The sequence below is a fragment of the Pseudophryne corroboree genome, chromosome 4 (assembly GCF_028390025.1).
Source record: "Pseudophryne corroboree isolate aPseCor3 chromosome 4, aPseCor3.hap2, whole genome shotgun sequence".
Classification (NCBI taxonomy): Eukaryota; Metazoa; Chordata; class Amphibia; order Anura; family Myobatrachidae; genus Pseudophryne; species Pseudophryne corroboree.
In genome coordinates, this window is record NC_086447.1 from 787,024,108 (window position 1) to 787,037,719 (window position 13,612).

The 13,612-nt window shown below is 47.2% G+C and overlaps 1 protein-coding gene across 1 annotated transcript in view; it reads right to left on the reverse strand.

Annotated features, from left to right (window-relative positions):
* Positions 1–386: 386 nt before the first annotated feature.
* The window catches only part of HAAO (3-hydroxyanthranilate 3,4-dioxygenase), a 177,309-nt gene continuing 164,083 nt past the window's right edge, over positions 387–13,612 (reverse strand). Inside the window, exon 10 of the mRNA XM_063919809.1 lies at positions 387–730. Coding sequence (XP_063775879.1) covers positions 628–730 — 103 coding nt within the window. The 3' untranslated portion in view covers positions 387–627. The remainder of the gene's footprint in view (positions 731–13,612) is intronic.

Here is a 13,612-nt window from a genome sequence, read left to right on the forward strand (position 1 = left end):
CACTCACATGCACACAGCAATCACACTGCCACTAACACTGTGACCTCTGCCTCTGCTTGGATACAGATGTGTCCTCATAAATCTTGCCTCAATGCTAACGTCTGGCACCTTTTTTTAATGAAAATGCATCTTATTTGCATTGCTATGTGGTTAGGATGCACATGCAGCTTCTACTGATTAAAATGATATGCAGCATGCCTATATTCTGTGTGAGACTGTGGCTGTATCTGCATATGAAATGCTACACACAGAATATAGGCATGCCGCATATAATTTTAATCAGCAGAAGCTGCTGATGCACCTAGGCATATCAAATGCCCTAGGCAATTGCCTAGTTTGCCTATGCCTATGGCCGGCTCTTATAATAACTCACCAACTGCAAACAGTGACATCACAACTCAGCATTTATAAAGATATAATTCATAAAGGTTTATAAGTATAGTAGGATCACTTGTGTAATACATTATACAATCGCACCTGTGACATTATGGTAAAGCATGGAAACTTATCCTTCAATTTTTGTACACATATCCCCAGTATTAAGGCATTATATTAACACAGACAAACAGATTTATGCATGAGCAGTTTTGTTGCAAATGTGTCATGATGAAAATGCAGCTGTTCTCTTCAGAATATACTGTTGCTGATTGATTCATTATATCCTTTCCTTTTGGCAGGATCCTGATGAATGCAGAAGGCAATACACCCATCTTCTCTGTGCCAGGAGAACCTGATCCGAGTAATAAGTAAATGTTACTATTTTGTTCATTTTAAAATAACTGCAACATTGATAGCTATTTAATGTGGATAAATTTGCATTCATAAAATAGGTCATTTATAAACCTGCAGATGCAGAGCATTGCACCTATATGTCTACTGGATACCCACATCCGCTGTCGGTATGGGAGGTATGTGCGTGCAGTGCAGTTGCACAGGGTGCGGGGTCCTGGGGGCAGCACTATCCAGTGCTTAAAGTGGTCCTAGAGAGGTGGTGGAACTCATCCACCCTCCCACCGGCGCCCATGCAATAAAGGTATTGCGCGCGCCCCGAAAAGGGGGCATGGTCTCAAAAAGAAAAAGGCGTGGTCACACAATAATAATAATGCCCACAGTAGTAGCACCCCTAATACACATTATGCCCACAGTAGTAGCACCCTGTAATACACAATGCCCACAGCAGTAGCACCCCTTTTACAATGCCCACAGTAGTAGTGCTCCTTATGCAATGTCCACTGTACTGGTAGTGCCCACAGTGGTATTGCCCCTTATGCAATGCCCCCAGTAGTAGTGCCCCTTATGTCCCCAGGAATGATGCCCCTTATAAAGTGCCCCATTTATAATGCCCTCATTAGTAGTGCCCCCATTAGTAATGCCCTTGTGTAGTATTGCCCCCAGTAGTAATGTTGACTGTAGTAATGCCCCCAGTCATTTAGCATTCTGTAATTTAGCCCCAGTAGTTATGCCCCCAGTAGTTTAGCCCCCAGTGGTAATGCCCCTGCAGTTATGATCCCAGTAGTTTACCCCCACTTTAGTTTAGCCTCCCAGTGGTAATGCCCCCAGTAGTTTAGACCCTGTAGTTTAGTCCTCATGTAGTTTGCCCCATGTAGTTTAGCCCCGAGTAGTAATGCCCCTGTAGTTTAGTCCCATGTGGTTTGCCCCAAGTAGTAATGTGCCCCTGTAGTTATGCCCCCAGTAGTAATGCGCCCCTTTAGTTTGCCCCCAGTAGTTAACCCCCTTGTAGTTAGCCCCCAGTAGTAATGCCCCATGTAGTTTGCCCCAAGTAGTAATGCCCCCAGTAGTTTAGCCCCCTTGTAGTTTGCCCCCTTGTAGTTTAGCCCCCAGTAGTAATGCCCCCCTGTAGTTTGCCCCCTTGTAGTTTAGCCCCCAAGTAGTAATGCCCCCAGTAGTTTAGCCCCTGTAGTTATGCCCCCAGTAGTTTGCCAAGTAGTAAAGCCCCATGTAGTTATGCCCCCAGTAGTAATGTACCCTTATAGTTATGCCCCCAGTAGTAATGCACCCCTGTAGTTATGCCCCCAGTAGTAATGCACCCCCAGAGCCGGCCTTAGCTATAGGCAGGCTAGGCATTTGCCTAGGGCATTCAAGCATGTCTAGGGGCATCCAAGCATGTCCCTGCAGTATCTCATGCTGAGAGGGACAGTCCGCAAACTAACTGTTACTTTCCAAATGTATTCAATCAGTACTTGTATACACTGCTGTTTACATTTGTCAAAAAAAATGCACACTGTGCCTTAAACTTCCTCCGACATCCTTGAATGCCCCTGACTTGTGAGACCTCAGACAGACAGCAGAAGCTCAGTAAATGCAATTCCTGGACCTGTGACATTTTTACTGACTATATAAGGTTATTACTGGATGGCTTCTTATGATAACACATGTGTATTTTGGAAGACTGCTTCACAGAAACCTGACATCACCTATACTGCTTGTGCACATGGGGGAGGGGGACCCTGCCATCCTGTGTGTGTCCCTTATCCCTGTGCAAACCCCAGGTGTCTGCAGGGACATAATATGGGCAGTGTTCTCCCCACACTATGGGGGTAATTCCAAGTTGATCGCAGCAGGATTTTTGATAGCAATTGGGCAAAACCATGTGCACTGCAGGGGAGGCAGATATAACATGTGCAGAAAGAGTTAGATTTGGGTGGGTTATTTTATTTCTGTGCAGGATAAATACTGGCTGCTTTATTTTTACACTGCAAATTAGATTGCAGATTGAACACACCACACCCAAATCTAACTCTCTCTGCACATGTTATATCTGCCTCCCCTGCACTGCACATGGTTTTGCCCAATTGCTAACAAAAATCCTGCTGCGATCAACTTGGAATTACCCCCTTTATTTCCTGGTCAGTCCATACCGTAAAATTCCCCTGCCATCTAGCACTGTAACGTGGTCAGTAAGTTGCGTTGTGCTATTTCTATATGAAACATCAGTGCAGCGTAACTTTTGGACACATCAGACTGGAGGGCAGAGAATATCACTCCCACAGTATAAAGTAAAGTGCATGCAGTTAACGGGAGTAACAGACACCAGCAAACACACTGAACAGTGAAGAGAATGAACAGTTTCTAGTTCTACATGTTTGATACTGATCTTTTTGTATAACCAGCAAGTGTGGCAGTATCTGTGGCAGTATATGTGTATTATGGGCATTACTAATGTGGGGCATATGTGTAAGGTGCATTACTGTGTGGCATTATGTGTCTTATGAGCATTACTAATGTGGGGCATATGTGTAAGGTGCATTACTGTGTGGCATTATGTATATTATGGGCATTACTAATGTGGGGCATATGTGTAAGGTTCCTTTACTGTGTGGAATTATATGTATTATGGTCATTACTGTGTGGCATTGTGCAGAGTTGAACTGGCCCACAGGGTAACCCCCCGGTGGGCCCCACTACCTGAGCGTTGCAGGTACAGATGCAGAACTAGCGGCGGAGCTAGGGGGCACCAGACAAAATTTTGCCTAGGGCATCAAATTGGCTAGGGCCGGCTCTGTGCACCCCTGTAGTTATTCCCCAGTAGTAAAGCGCCCCTGTAGTTATGCCCCCCCCTAGCTTGCACCCTTGTAGTTTGCCTCCAGTAGTTTGCCCCCTTGTAGTTTGTCCCCAGTAGTTAGCGCCATTGTAGTTTGCCCCCAGTATCTTGCCCCCTGTAGCTTGCCCAGAGTCGATTGCCCCCAGTGGTTAGCCCCCGTACTTTGCCCCCTGTAGCTTGCCCCCAGTAGTTTGCCCCAAGTGATTAGCCCCCTGTAGCTTGTCCCAGTAGATTGCCCCCTGTAACTTGCCCCCAGTAGTTTGCCCCCCTGTAGCTTGCCCCCAGTAGACACAGTCACACATATGTTTTTTTAAAAAAAAACACCATACTTACCAAGCCCCGCTCCCACGTCCGACCACTGTGATCCTCCTGGCGTCCACTCCCCAGCACTATGAGAGAGACGTCATGACGTCTCTCCCATAGCGCACACTGACAGAGTCAGGAGCCGAAAGCCGGAGCTCAGTAGTGAGCTCTGGTCGCCCGCTGGTAACACAATCTCAGTGGGCACCCGGCATCTTCCTTCGGCGCCGGGCACACATTGGGTGAGGTGAGCCGGAGGAGGCGGAACTGCTTTACTACTCCAAGTGGAAGTGACGCAGTTCTGCCCTGTTCCGGCTCACTTTAACTCCTGGCACTATCGCTGCCCCACAGCCTCTGAATCAAGCAAGCACTGCAGTGTTGCACAGAGACTATAGGAGAAACTTCGGGCATGCACAATACAGTATCTAGACTAGAGCATGTGGGTAGCTCTATACTTCCTTCTGCTGGTTGCTCCGCCCCCTTGTGTGACATCATATAATCTAATCGGGGGGCCTGCTACAGCGCTGTCTAGATATAGTGGCAGAGCTTCAATTTTTTTTTTTTACGACAAAGCTGTTGCTGCTCAGTAGTTTGTTACTACTCTGTGCTCAGTAGTTTGCCGTTACTACTTACAGTAGACGTCAGCGTGGACCTCTTATTAAATCACCTTTATTAACAATCATAACAATGAACATAACTCTATTAGATAAAGAAACCCCCACCAGCTGCTCGCTACAACCCCCCTCCCCCCCCCGCCAACGCACACAAATGGCCATCCACTCATGAAGCAAAAGTGGACAGTCCTAAGAGGCCCAGAAATGCAATTCATGCTGAATCGCGTAATTGTAGCCCCACCCCCACTTTACAATGCCTGTGTAATCTGCACTGTATAGCGGGGGTGGAGCCACAATGATACAATTGTCCCGTACAGCCCAGAAAGAAATCGGAAAGTATGACCTGAACAAACACTGATCACGAAACCATACATAGAAAAACATCAAATTTTAATTTATTTTTCTAGTGACATTCCGCAGTGCCCTGCGTTTTTTAAGCATAAAAAAACACAGAATTAAATGTGTTCATATCCTCTTTGTTCCCATACAACACACTACTCCATGACATAAGTCTGCAAACTTATTTTTTCACATCCATCTTTACTAGTATACAAAAAATGACTGATATCAATGAAAAGTGAAGGAAGGACTTCTTCACCATAGAAGAGGCAGTAACTCTATAACATTTATCTGAAAGAAGGAATGGGTATGTAGTTAAGGCTATAATCTCAAATAGTTTTTTCAATAGCAAGAATCCTTTAGGCATGTATCTTATTATGGGCCTAATTAAGACCTGATCGCTGGGCTGCTAATTTTGCTGTCCTGCGATCAGATAGTCGCCAACCAAAGGTAGTGTAAATTCGCTGTGCAAGTGTGCGATCGCATGTGTACGCCATGCTTCAAATGTCCCTCAGTCAACGGACAGCTGCAAATCCGTTCGCACCTCACTCACCATTGAATGATTTTTCCACTGTGTGCAGACTGTGCGCAGCCCAGGACTTACTCTTACAGTGCGAAGAGAACAGGCAGATCGGGACTAGTGATGAGCGGGTTCGGTTCCTCGGAATCCGAACCCGCCCGAACTTCACCTTTTTTTTACACGGGTCCGAGCGACTCGGATCCTCCCGCCTTCCTCGGTTAACCCGAGCGCGCCCGAACGTCATCATCCCGCTGTCGGATTCTCGCGAGACTCGGATTCTATATAAGGAGCCGCGCGTCGCCGCCATTTTCACACGTGCATTGAGATTGATAGGGAGAGGACGTGGCTGGCGTCCTCTCCGAGTCCGTTGTATTATATTAGAACTTAGTTAGTTATAATTGTGGGGAGGATTGGGGACAGGGAGAAGCTGTTAGGGAGTACAGTGCAGGGTTTTGAGTTTAATCCGTTGTTTCTCTGCCTGAAAAAAAAACGCTCCACCATATCTGTGCTCACTCAGTGTGCTGCACTGCTGCATGATATATCTGTGCTGAGTGCACTGCTCACACTGCCTAATTGTGGGGACTGGGGAGCAGTTATAACAGGAGTACAGTGCACAGTTTTGCTGACAGTGACCACCAGTCCAGTATACGTTTGTCTGAATGAAAAACACTGTGGTGTTTTTTTTCTTCTTTCTTCATGCTAGTTTGTTTAGCAGTCTGCTGACACTGCAGTGTCCACCAGGTCCTTTATACAGTATATTATATATATAATTAAGCACTAAGCAGCAGTACGGTAGGCCACGGCTGTACCTACCTCTGTGTCGACTCATCACTCGTCGTCAATAAGTATAAGTAATACTATCCATCCATCTACATTGTATACCTGTGGTGTTTTTTTTTTTCTTTCTTCATACTAGTTTAGCAGTCTGCTGCTGACACTGTCCACCAGGTCCGTTATACAGTATATTATATTTATATATAAGCACTAAGCAGCAGTACGGTAGGCCACGGCTGTACCTACCTCTGTGTCGTCACTCGTCGTCCATAAGTATAAGTAATACTATACTATCCATCCATCTACATTGTATACCTGTGGTGTTTTTTTTTTCTTTCTTCATACTAGTTTAGCAGTCTGCTGACACTGTCCACCAGGTCCGTTATACACACAGTATATTATATTTATATATAAGCACTAAGCAGCAGTACGGTAGGCCACGGCTGTACCTACCTCTGTGTCGTCAGTGCACTCGTCGTCCATAAGTATAAGTAATACTATACTATCCATCCATCTACATTGTATACCTGTGGTGTTTTTTTTTTTCTTTCTTCATACTAGTTTAGCAGTCTGCTGACACTGTCCACCAGGTCCGTTATACAGTATATTATATTTATATATAAGCACTAAGCAGCAGTATGGTAGGCCACGGCTGTACCTACCTCTGTGTCGTCACTCGTCGTCCATAAGTATAAGTAATACTATACTATCCATCCATCTACATTGTATACCTGTGGTGGTTTTTTTTTCTTTCTTCATACTAGTTTAGCAGTCTGCTGACACTGTCCACCAGGTCCGTTATACAGTATATTATATTTATATATAAGCACTAAGCAGCAGTACGGTAGGCCACGGCTGTACCTACCTCTGTGTCGTCACTCGTCGTCCATAAGTATAAGTAATACTATACTATCCATCCATCTACATTGTATACCTGTGGTGGCTTTTAGTTGTGCGCAAAATATGGAGAACAAAAATGTGGAGGTTAAAAAGATAGGGAAAGATCAAGATCCACTTCCACCTCGTGCTGAAGCTGCTGCCACTAGTCATGGCTGAGACGATGAAATGCCATCAACGTCGTCTGCCAAGGCCGATGCCCAATGTCATAGTACAGAGCATGTAAAATCCAAAACACAAAAGATCAGTAAAAAAATGACCCAAAAATCAAAATTAAAAGCTTCTGAGGAGAAGCGTAAACTTGCCAATATGCCATTTACGACACGGAGTGGCAAGGAACGGCTGAGACCCTGGCCTATGCTCATGGCTAGTGGTTCAGCTTCACATGAGGATGGAAGCACTCATCCTCTCGCTAGAAAAAAGAAAAGACTTGCGGCAAAAGCACAGCAAAGAACTGTGCGTTCTTCGAAATCCCAAATCCCAAAGGAGAGTCCAATTGTGTCGGTTGCGATGCCTGACCTTCCCAACACTGGACGGGAAGAGCTTGCGCCTTCCACCATTTGCACGCCCCCTGCAAGTGTTGAAAGGAGCACCCGCAGTCCAGTTCCTGATAGTGAAATTGAAGATGTCAGTGTTGAAGTACACCAGCATGAGGATATGGGTGTTGCTGGCGCTGGGGAGGAAATTGACAAGGAGGATTCTGATGGTGAGGTGGTTTGTTTAAGTCAGGCACCCGGGGAGACACCTGTTGTCCGTGGGAGGAATATGGCCATTGACATGCCTGGTGAAAATACCAAAAAAATCAGCTCTTCAGTGTGGAAGTATTTCAACAGAAATGCGGACAGCAGGTGTCAAGCCGTGTGTTGCCTTTGTCAAGCTGTAATAAGTAGGGGTAAGGACGTTAACCATCTCGGAACATCCTCCCTTATACGTCACCTGCAGCGCATTCATAATAAGTCAGTGACAAGTTCAAAAACTTTGGGCGACAGCGGAAGCAGTCCACTGACCAGTAAATCCCTTCCTCTTGTAACCAAGCTTGCGCAAACCACACCACCAACTCCCTCAGTGTCAATTTCCTCCTTACCCAGGAAAGCCAATAGTCCTGCAGGCCATGTCACTGGCAAGTCTGACGAGTCCTCTCCTGCCTGGGATTCCTCCGATGCATCCTTGAGTGTAACGCCTACTGCTGCTGGCGCTGCTGTTGTTGCTGCTGGGAGTCGATCGTCATCCCAGAGGGGAAGTCGGAAGACCACTTGTACTACTTCCAGTAAGCAATTGACTGTCCAACAGTCCTTTGCGAGGAGAATGAAATATCACAGCAGTCATCCTGTTGCAAAGCGGATAACTGAGGCCTTGACAACTATGTTGGTGTTAGACGTGCATCCGGTATCCGCCGTTAGTTCACAGGGAACTAGACAATTTCTTGAGGTAGTGTGCCCCAGTTACCAAATACCATCTAGGTTCCACTTCTCTAGGCAGGCGATACCGAGAATGTACACGGACGTCAGAAAAAGACTCCACAGTGTCCTAAAAAATGCAGTTGTACCCAATGTCCACTTAACCACGGACATGTGGACAAGTGGAGCAGGGCAGACTCAGGACTACATGACTGTGACAGCCCACTGGGTAGATGTATTGCCTCCCGCTGCAAGAACAGCAGCGGCGGCACCAGTAGCAGCATCTCGCAAACGCCAACTCGTTCCTAGGCAGGCTACGCTTTGTATCACCGCTTTCCAGAATACGCACACAGCTGAAAACCTCTTACGGCAACTGAGGAAGATCATCGCAGAATGGCTTACCCCAATTGGACTCTCCTGGGGATTTGTGGCATCGGACAACGCCAGCAATATTGTGCGTGCATTACATCTGGGCAAATTCCAGCACGTCCCATGTTTTGCACATACCTTGAATTTGGTGGTGCAGAATTATTTAAAAAACAAAAGGGGCGTGCAAGAGATGCTGTCGGTGTCCAGAAGAATTGCGGGCCACTTTCGGCGTGCAGGCATCGCGTACAGAAGACTGGAGCACCACCAAAAAAACCTGAACCTGCCCTGCCATCATCTGAAGCAAGAGGTGGTAACGAGGTGGAATTCAACCCTCTATATGCTTCAGAGGATGGAGGAGCAGCAAAAGGCCATTCAAGCCTATACATCTGCCCACGATATAGGCAAAGGAGGTGGAATGCACCTGAATCAAGCGCAGTGGAGAATGATTTCAACGTTGTGCAAGGTTCTGCTGCCCTTTGAACTTGCCACACGTGAAGTCAGTTCAGACACTGCCAGCCTTAATCAGGTCATTCCCCTCATCAGGCTTTTGCAGAAGAAGCTGGAGGCATTGAAGGAGGAGCTAAAACAGAGCGATTCCGCTAGGCATGTGGGACTTGTGGATGGAGCCCTTCATTCGCTTAACCAGGATTCACGTGTGGTCAATCTGTTGAAATCAGAGCACTACATTTTGGCCACCGTGCTCAATCCTAGATTTAAAACCTACGTTGGATCTCTCTTTCCGGCAGACACAAGTCTGCAGGGGTTCAAAGAACTGCTGGTGAGAAAATTGTCAAGTCAAGCGGAACGCGACCTGTCAACATCTCCTCCTTCACATTCTCCCGCAACTGGGGGTGCGAGGAAAAGGCTACGAATTCCGAGCCCACCCGCTGGCGGTGATGCAGGGCAGTCTGGAGCGACTGCTGATGCTGACATCTGGTCCGGACTGAAGGACCTGCCAACGATTACTGACATGTCGTCTACTGTCACTGCATATGATTCTCTCACCATTGAAAGAATGGTAGAGGATTATATGAGTGACCGCATCCAAGTAGGCACGTCAGACAGTCCGTACGTATACTGGCAGGGAAAAGAGGCAATTTGGAGGCCCTTGCACAAACTGGCTTTATTCTACCTAAGTTGCCCTCCCTCCAGTGTGTACTCCGAAAGAGTGTTTAGTGCCGCCGCTCACCTTGTCAGCAATTGGCGTACGAGGTTACTTCCAGAAAATGTGGAGAAGATGATGGAGAATGAATTATAATCAATTACTCCATGGAGACATTCACCAGCAGCAATTGCCTCCAGAAAGTACACGGGGATCTGAGATGGTTGATTCCAGTGGGGACGAATTAATAATCTGTGAGGAGGGGGATGTACACAGTGAAAGGGGTGATGAATCGGACGATGATGATGAGGTGGACATCTTGCCTCTGTAGAGCCAGTTTGTGCAAGGAGAGATTGATTGCTTCTTTTTTGGTGGGGGCCCAAACCAACCAGTCATTTCAGTCACAGTCGTGTGGCAGACCCTGTCGCTGAAATGATGGGTTGGTTAAAGTGTGCATGTCCTGTTTATACAACATAAGGGTGGGTGGGAGGGCCCAAGGACAATTCCATCTTGCACCTCTATTTTCTTTTTTTTCTTCTTTGCGTCATGTGCTGTTTGGGGAGTATTTTTTGGAAGGGCCATCCTGCCTGACACTGCAGTGCCACTCCTAGATGGGCCAGGTGTTTGTGTCGGCCACTAGGGTCGCTTAGCTTACTCACACAGCTACCTCATTGCGCCTCTTTTTTTTCTTCTTTGCGTCATGTGCTGTTTGGGGAGTATTTTTTGGAAGGGCCATCCTGCGTGACACTGCAGTGCCACTCCTAGATGGGCCAGGTGTTTGTGTCGGCCACTAGGGTCGCTTAGCTTACTCACACAGCTACCTCATTGCGCCTCTTTTTTTTCTTCTTTGCGTCATGTGCTGTTTGGGGAGTATTTTTTGGAAGGGCCATCCTGCGTGACACTGCAGTGCCACTCCTAGATGGGCCAGGTATTTGTGTTGGCCACTAGGGTCGCTTAGCTTACTCACACAGCTACCTCATTGCGCCTCTTTTTCTTCTTCTTTGCGTCATGTGCTGTTTGGGGAGTATTTTTTGGAAGGGCCATCCTGCGTGACACTGCAGTGCCACTCCTAGATGGGCCAGGTGTTTGTGTCGGCCACTTGGGTCGCTTAGCTTACTCACACAGCTACCTCATTGCGCCTCTTTTTTTTCTTCTTTGCGTCATGTGCTGTTTGAGGAGTATTTTTTGGAAGGGCCATCCTGCGTGACACTGCAGTGCCACTCCTAGATGGGCCAGGTGTTTTTGTCGGCCACTAGGGTCGCTTAGCTTACTCACACAGCTACCTCATTGCGCCTCTTTTTTTTCTTCTTTGCGTCATGTGCTGTTTGGGGAGTATTTTTTGGAAGGGCCATCCTGCGTGACACTGCAGTGCCACTCCTAGATGGGCCAGGTGTTTGTGTCGGCCACTAGGGTCGCTTAGCTTACTCACACAGCTACCTCATTGCGCCTCTTTTTTTTCTTCTTTGCGTCATGTGCTGTTTGGGGAGTATTTTTTGGAAGGGCCATCCTGCGTGACACTGCAGTGCCACTCCTAGATGGGCCAGGTGTTTGTGTCGGCCACTAAGGTCGCTTAGCTTACTCACACAGCTACCTCATTGCGCCTCTTTTTTTTCTTCTTTGCGCCATGTGCTGTTTGGGGAGTATTTTTTAGAAGGGCCATCCTGCGTGACACTGCAGTGCCACTCCTAGATGGGCCAGGTGTTTGTGTCGGCCACTAGGGTCGCTTAGCTTACTCACACAGCTACCTCATTGCGCCTCTTTTTTTTCTTCTTTGCGTCATGTGCTGTTTGGGGAGTATTTTTTGGAAGGGCCATCCTGCGTGACACTGCAGTGCCTCTCCTAGATGGGCCAGGTGTTTGTGTCGGCCACTAGGGTCGCTTAGCTTACTCACACAGCTACCTCATTGCGCCTCTTTTTTTTCTTCTTTGCGTCATGTGCTGTTTGGGGAGTATTTTTTGGAAGGGCCATCCTGCCTGACACTGCAGTGCCACTCCTAGATGGGCCAGGTGTTTGTGTCGGCCACTTGGGTCGCTTAGCTTAGCCATCCAGCGACCTCGGTGCAAATTTTAGGACTAAAAATAATATTGTGAGGTGTTCAGAATAGACTGAAAATGAGTGGAAATTATGGTTATTGAGGTTAATAATACTATGGGATCAAAATGACCCCCAAATTCTATGATTTAAGCTGTTTTTTAGGGTTTTTTGAAAAAAACACCCGAATCCAAAACACACCCGAATCCGACAAAAAAAATCCGGTGAGGTTTTGCCAAAACGCGTTCGAACCCAAAGGGTCGCTTAGCTTACTCACACAGCTACCTCATTGCGCCTCTTTTTTTTCTTCTTTGCGTCATGTGCTGTTTGGGGAGTATTTTTTGGAAGGGCCATCCTGCGTGACACTGCAGTGCCACTCCTAGATGGGCCAGGTGTTTGTGTCGGCCACTAGGGTCGCTTAGCTTACTCACACAGCTACCTCATTGCGCCTCTTTTTTTTCTTCTTTGCGTCATGTGCTGTTTGGGGAGTATTTTTTGGAAGGGCCATCCTGCGTGACACTGCAGTGCCACTCCTAGATGGGCCAGGTGTTTGTGTCGGCCACTAGGGTCGCTTAGCTTACTCACACAGCTACATCATTGCGCCTCTTTTTTTTCTTCTTTGCGTCATGTGCTGTTTGAGGAGTATTTTTTGGAAGGGCCATCCTGCGTGACACTGCAGTGCCACTCCTAGATGGGCCAGGTGTTTTTGTCGGCCACTAGGGTCGCTTAGCTTACTCACACAGCTACCTCATTGCGCCTCTTTTTTTTCTTCTTTGCGTCATGTGCTGTTTGGGGAGTATTTTTTGGAAGGGCCATCCTGCGTGACACTGCAGTGCCACTCCTAGATGGGCCAGGTGTTTGTGTCGGCCACTAGGGTCGCTTAGCTTACTCACACAGCTACCTCATTGCGCCTCTTTTTTTTCTTCTTTGCGTCATGTGCTGTTTGGGGAGTATTTTTTGGAAGGGCCATCCTGCGTGACACTGCAGTGCCACTCCTAGATGGGCCAGGTGTTTGTGTCGGCCACTAAGGTCGCTTAGCTTACTCACACAGCTACCTCATTGCGCCTCTTTTTTTTCTTCTTTGCGCCATGTGCTGTTTGGGGAGTATTTTTTAGAAGGGCCATCCTGCGTGACACTGCAGTGCCACTCCTAGATGGGCCAGGTGTTTGTGTCGGCCACTAGGGTCGCTTAGCTTACTCACACAGCTACCTCATTGCGCCTCTTTTTTTTCTTCTTTGCGTCATGTGCTGTTTGGGGAGTATTTTTTGGAAGGGCCATCCTGCGTGACACTGCAGTGCCTCTCCTAGATGGGCCAGGTGTTTGTGTCGGCCACTAGGGTCGCTTAGCTTACTCACACAGCTACCTCATTGCGCCTCTTTTTTTTCTTCTTTGCGTCATGTGCTGTTTGGGGAGTATTTTTTGGAAGGGCCATCCTGCCTGACACTGCAGTGCCACTCCTAGATGGGCCAGGTGTTTGTGTCGGCCACTTGGGTCGCTTAGCTTAGCCATCCAGCGACCTCGGTGCAAATTTTAGGACTAAAAATAATATTGTGAGGTGTTCAGAATAGACTGAAAATGAGTGGAAATTATGGTTATTGAGGTTAATAATACTATGGGATCAAAATGACCCCCAAATTCTATGATTTAAGCTGTTTTTTAGGGTTTTTTGAAAAAAACACCCGAATCCAAAACACACCCGAATCCGAC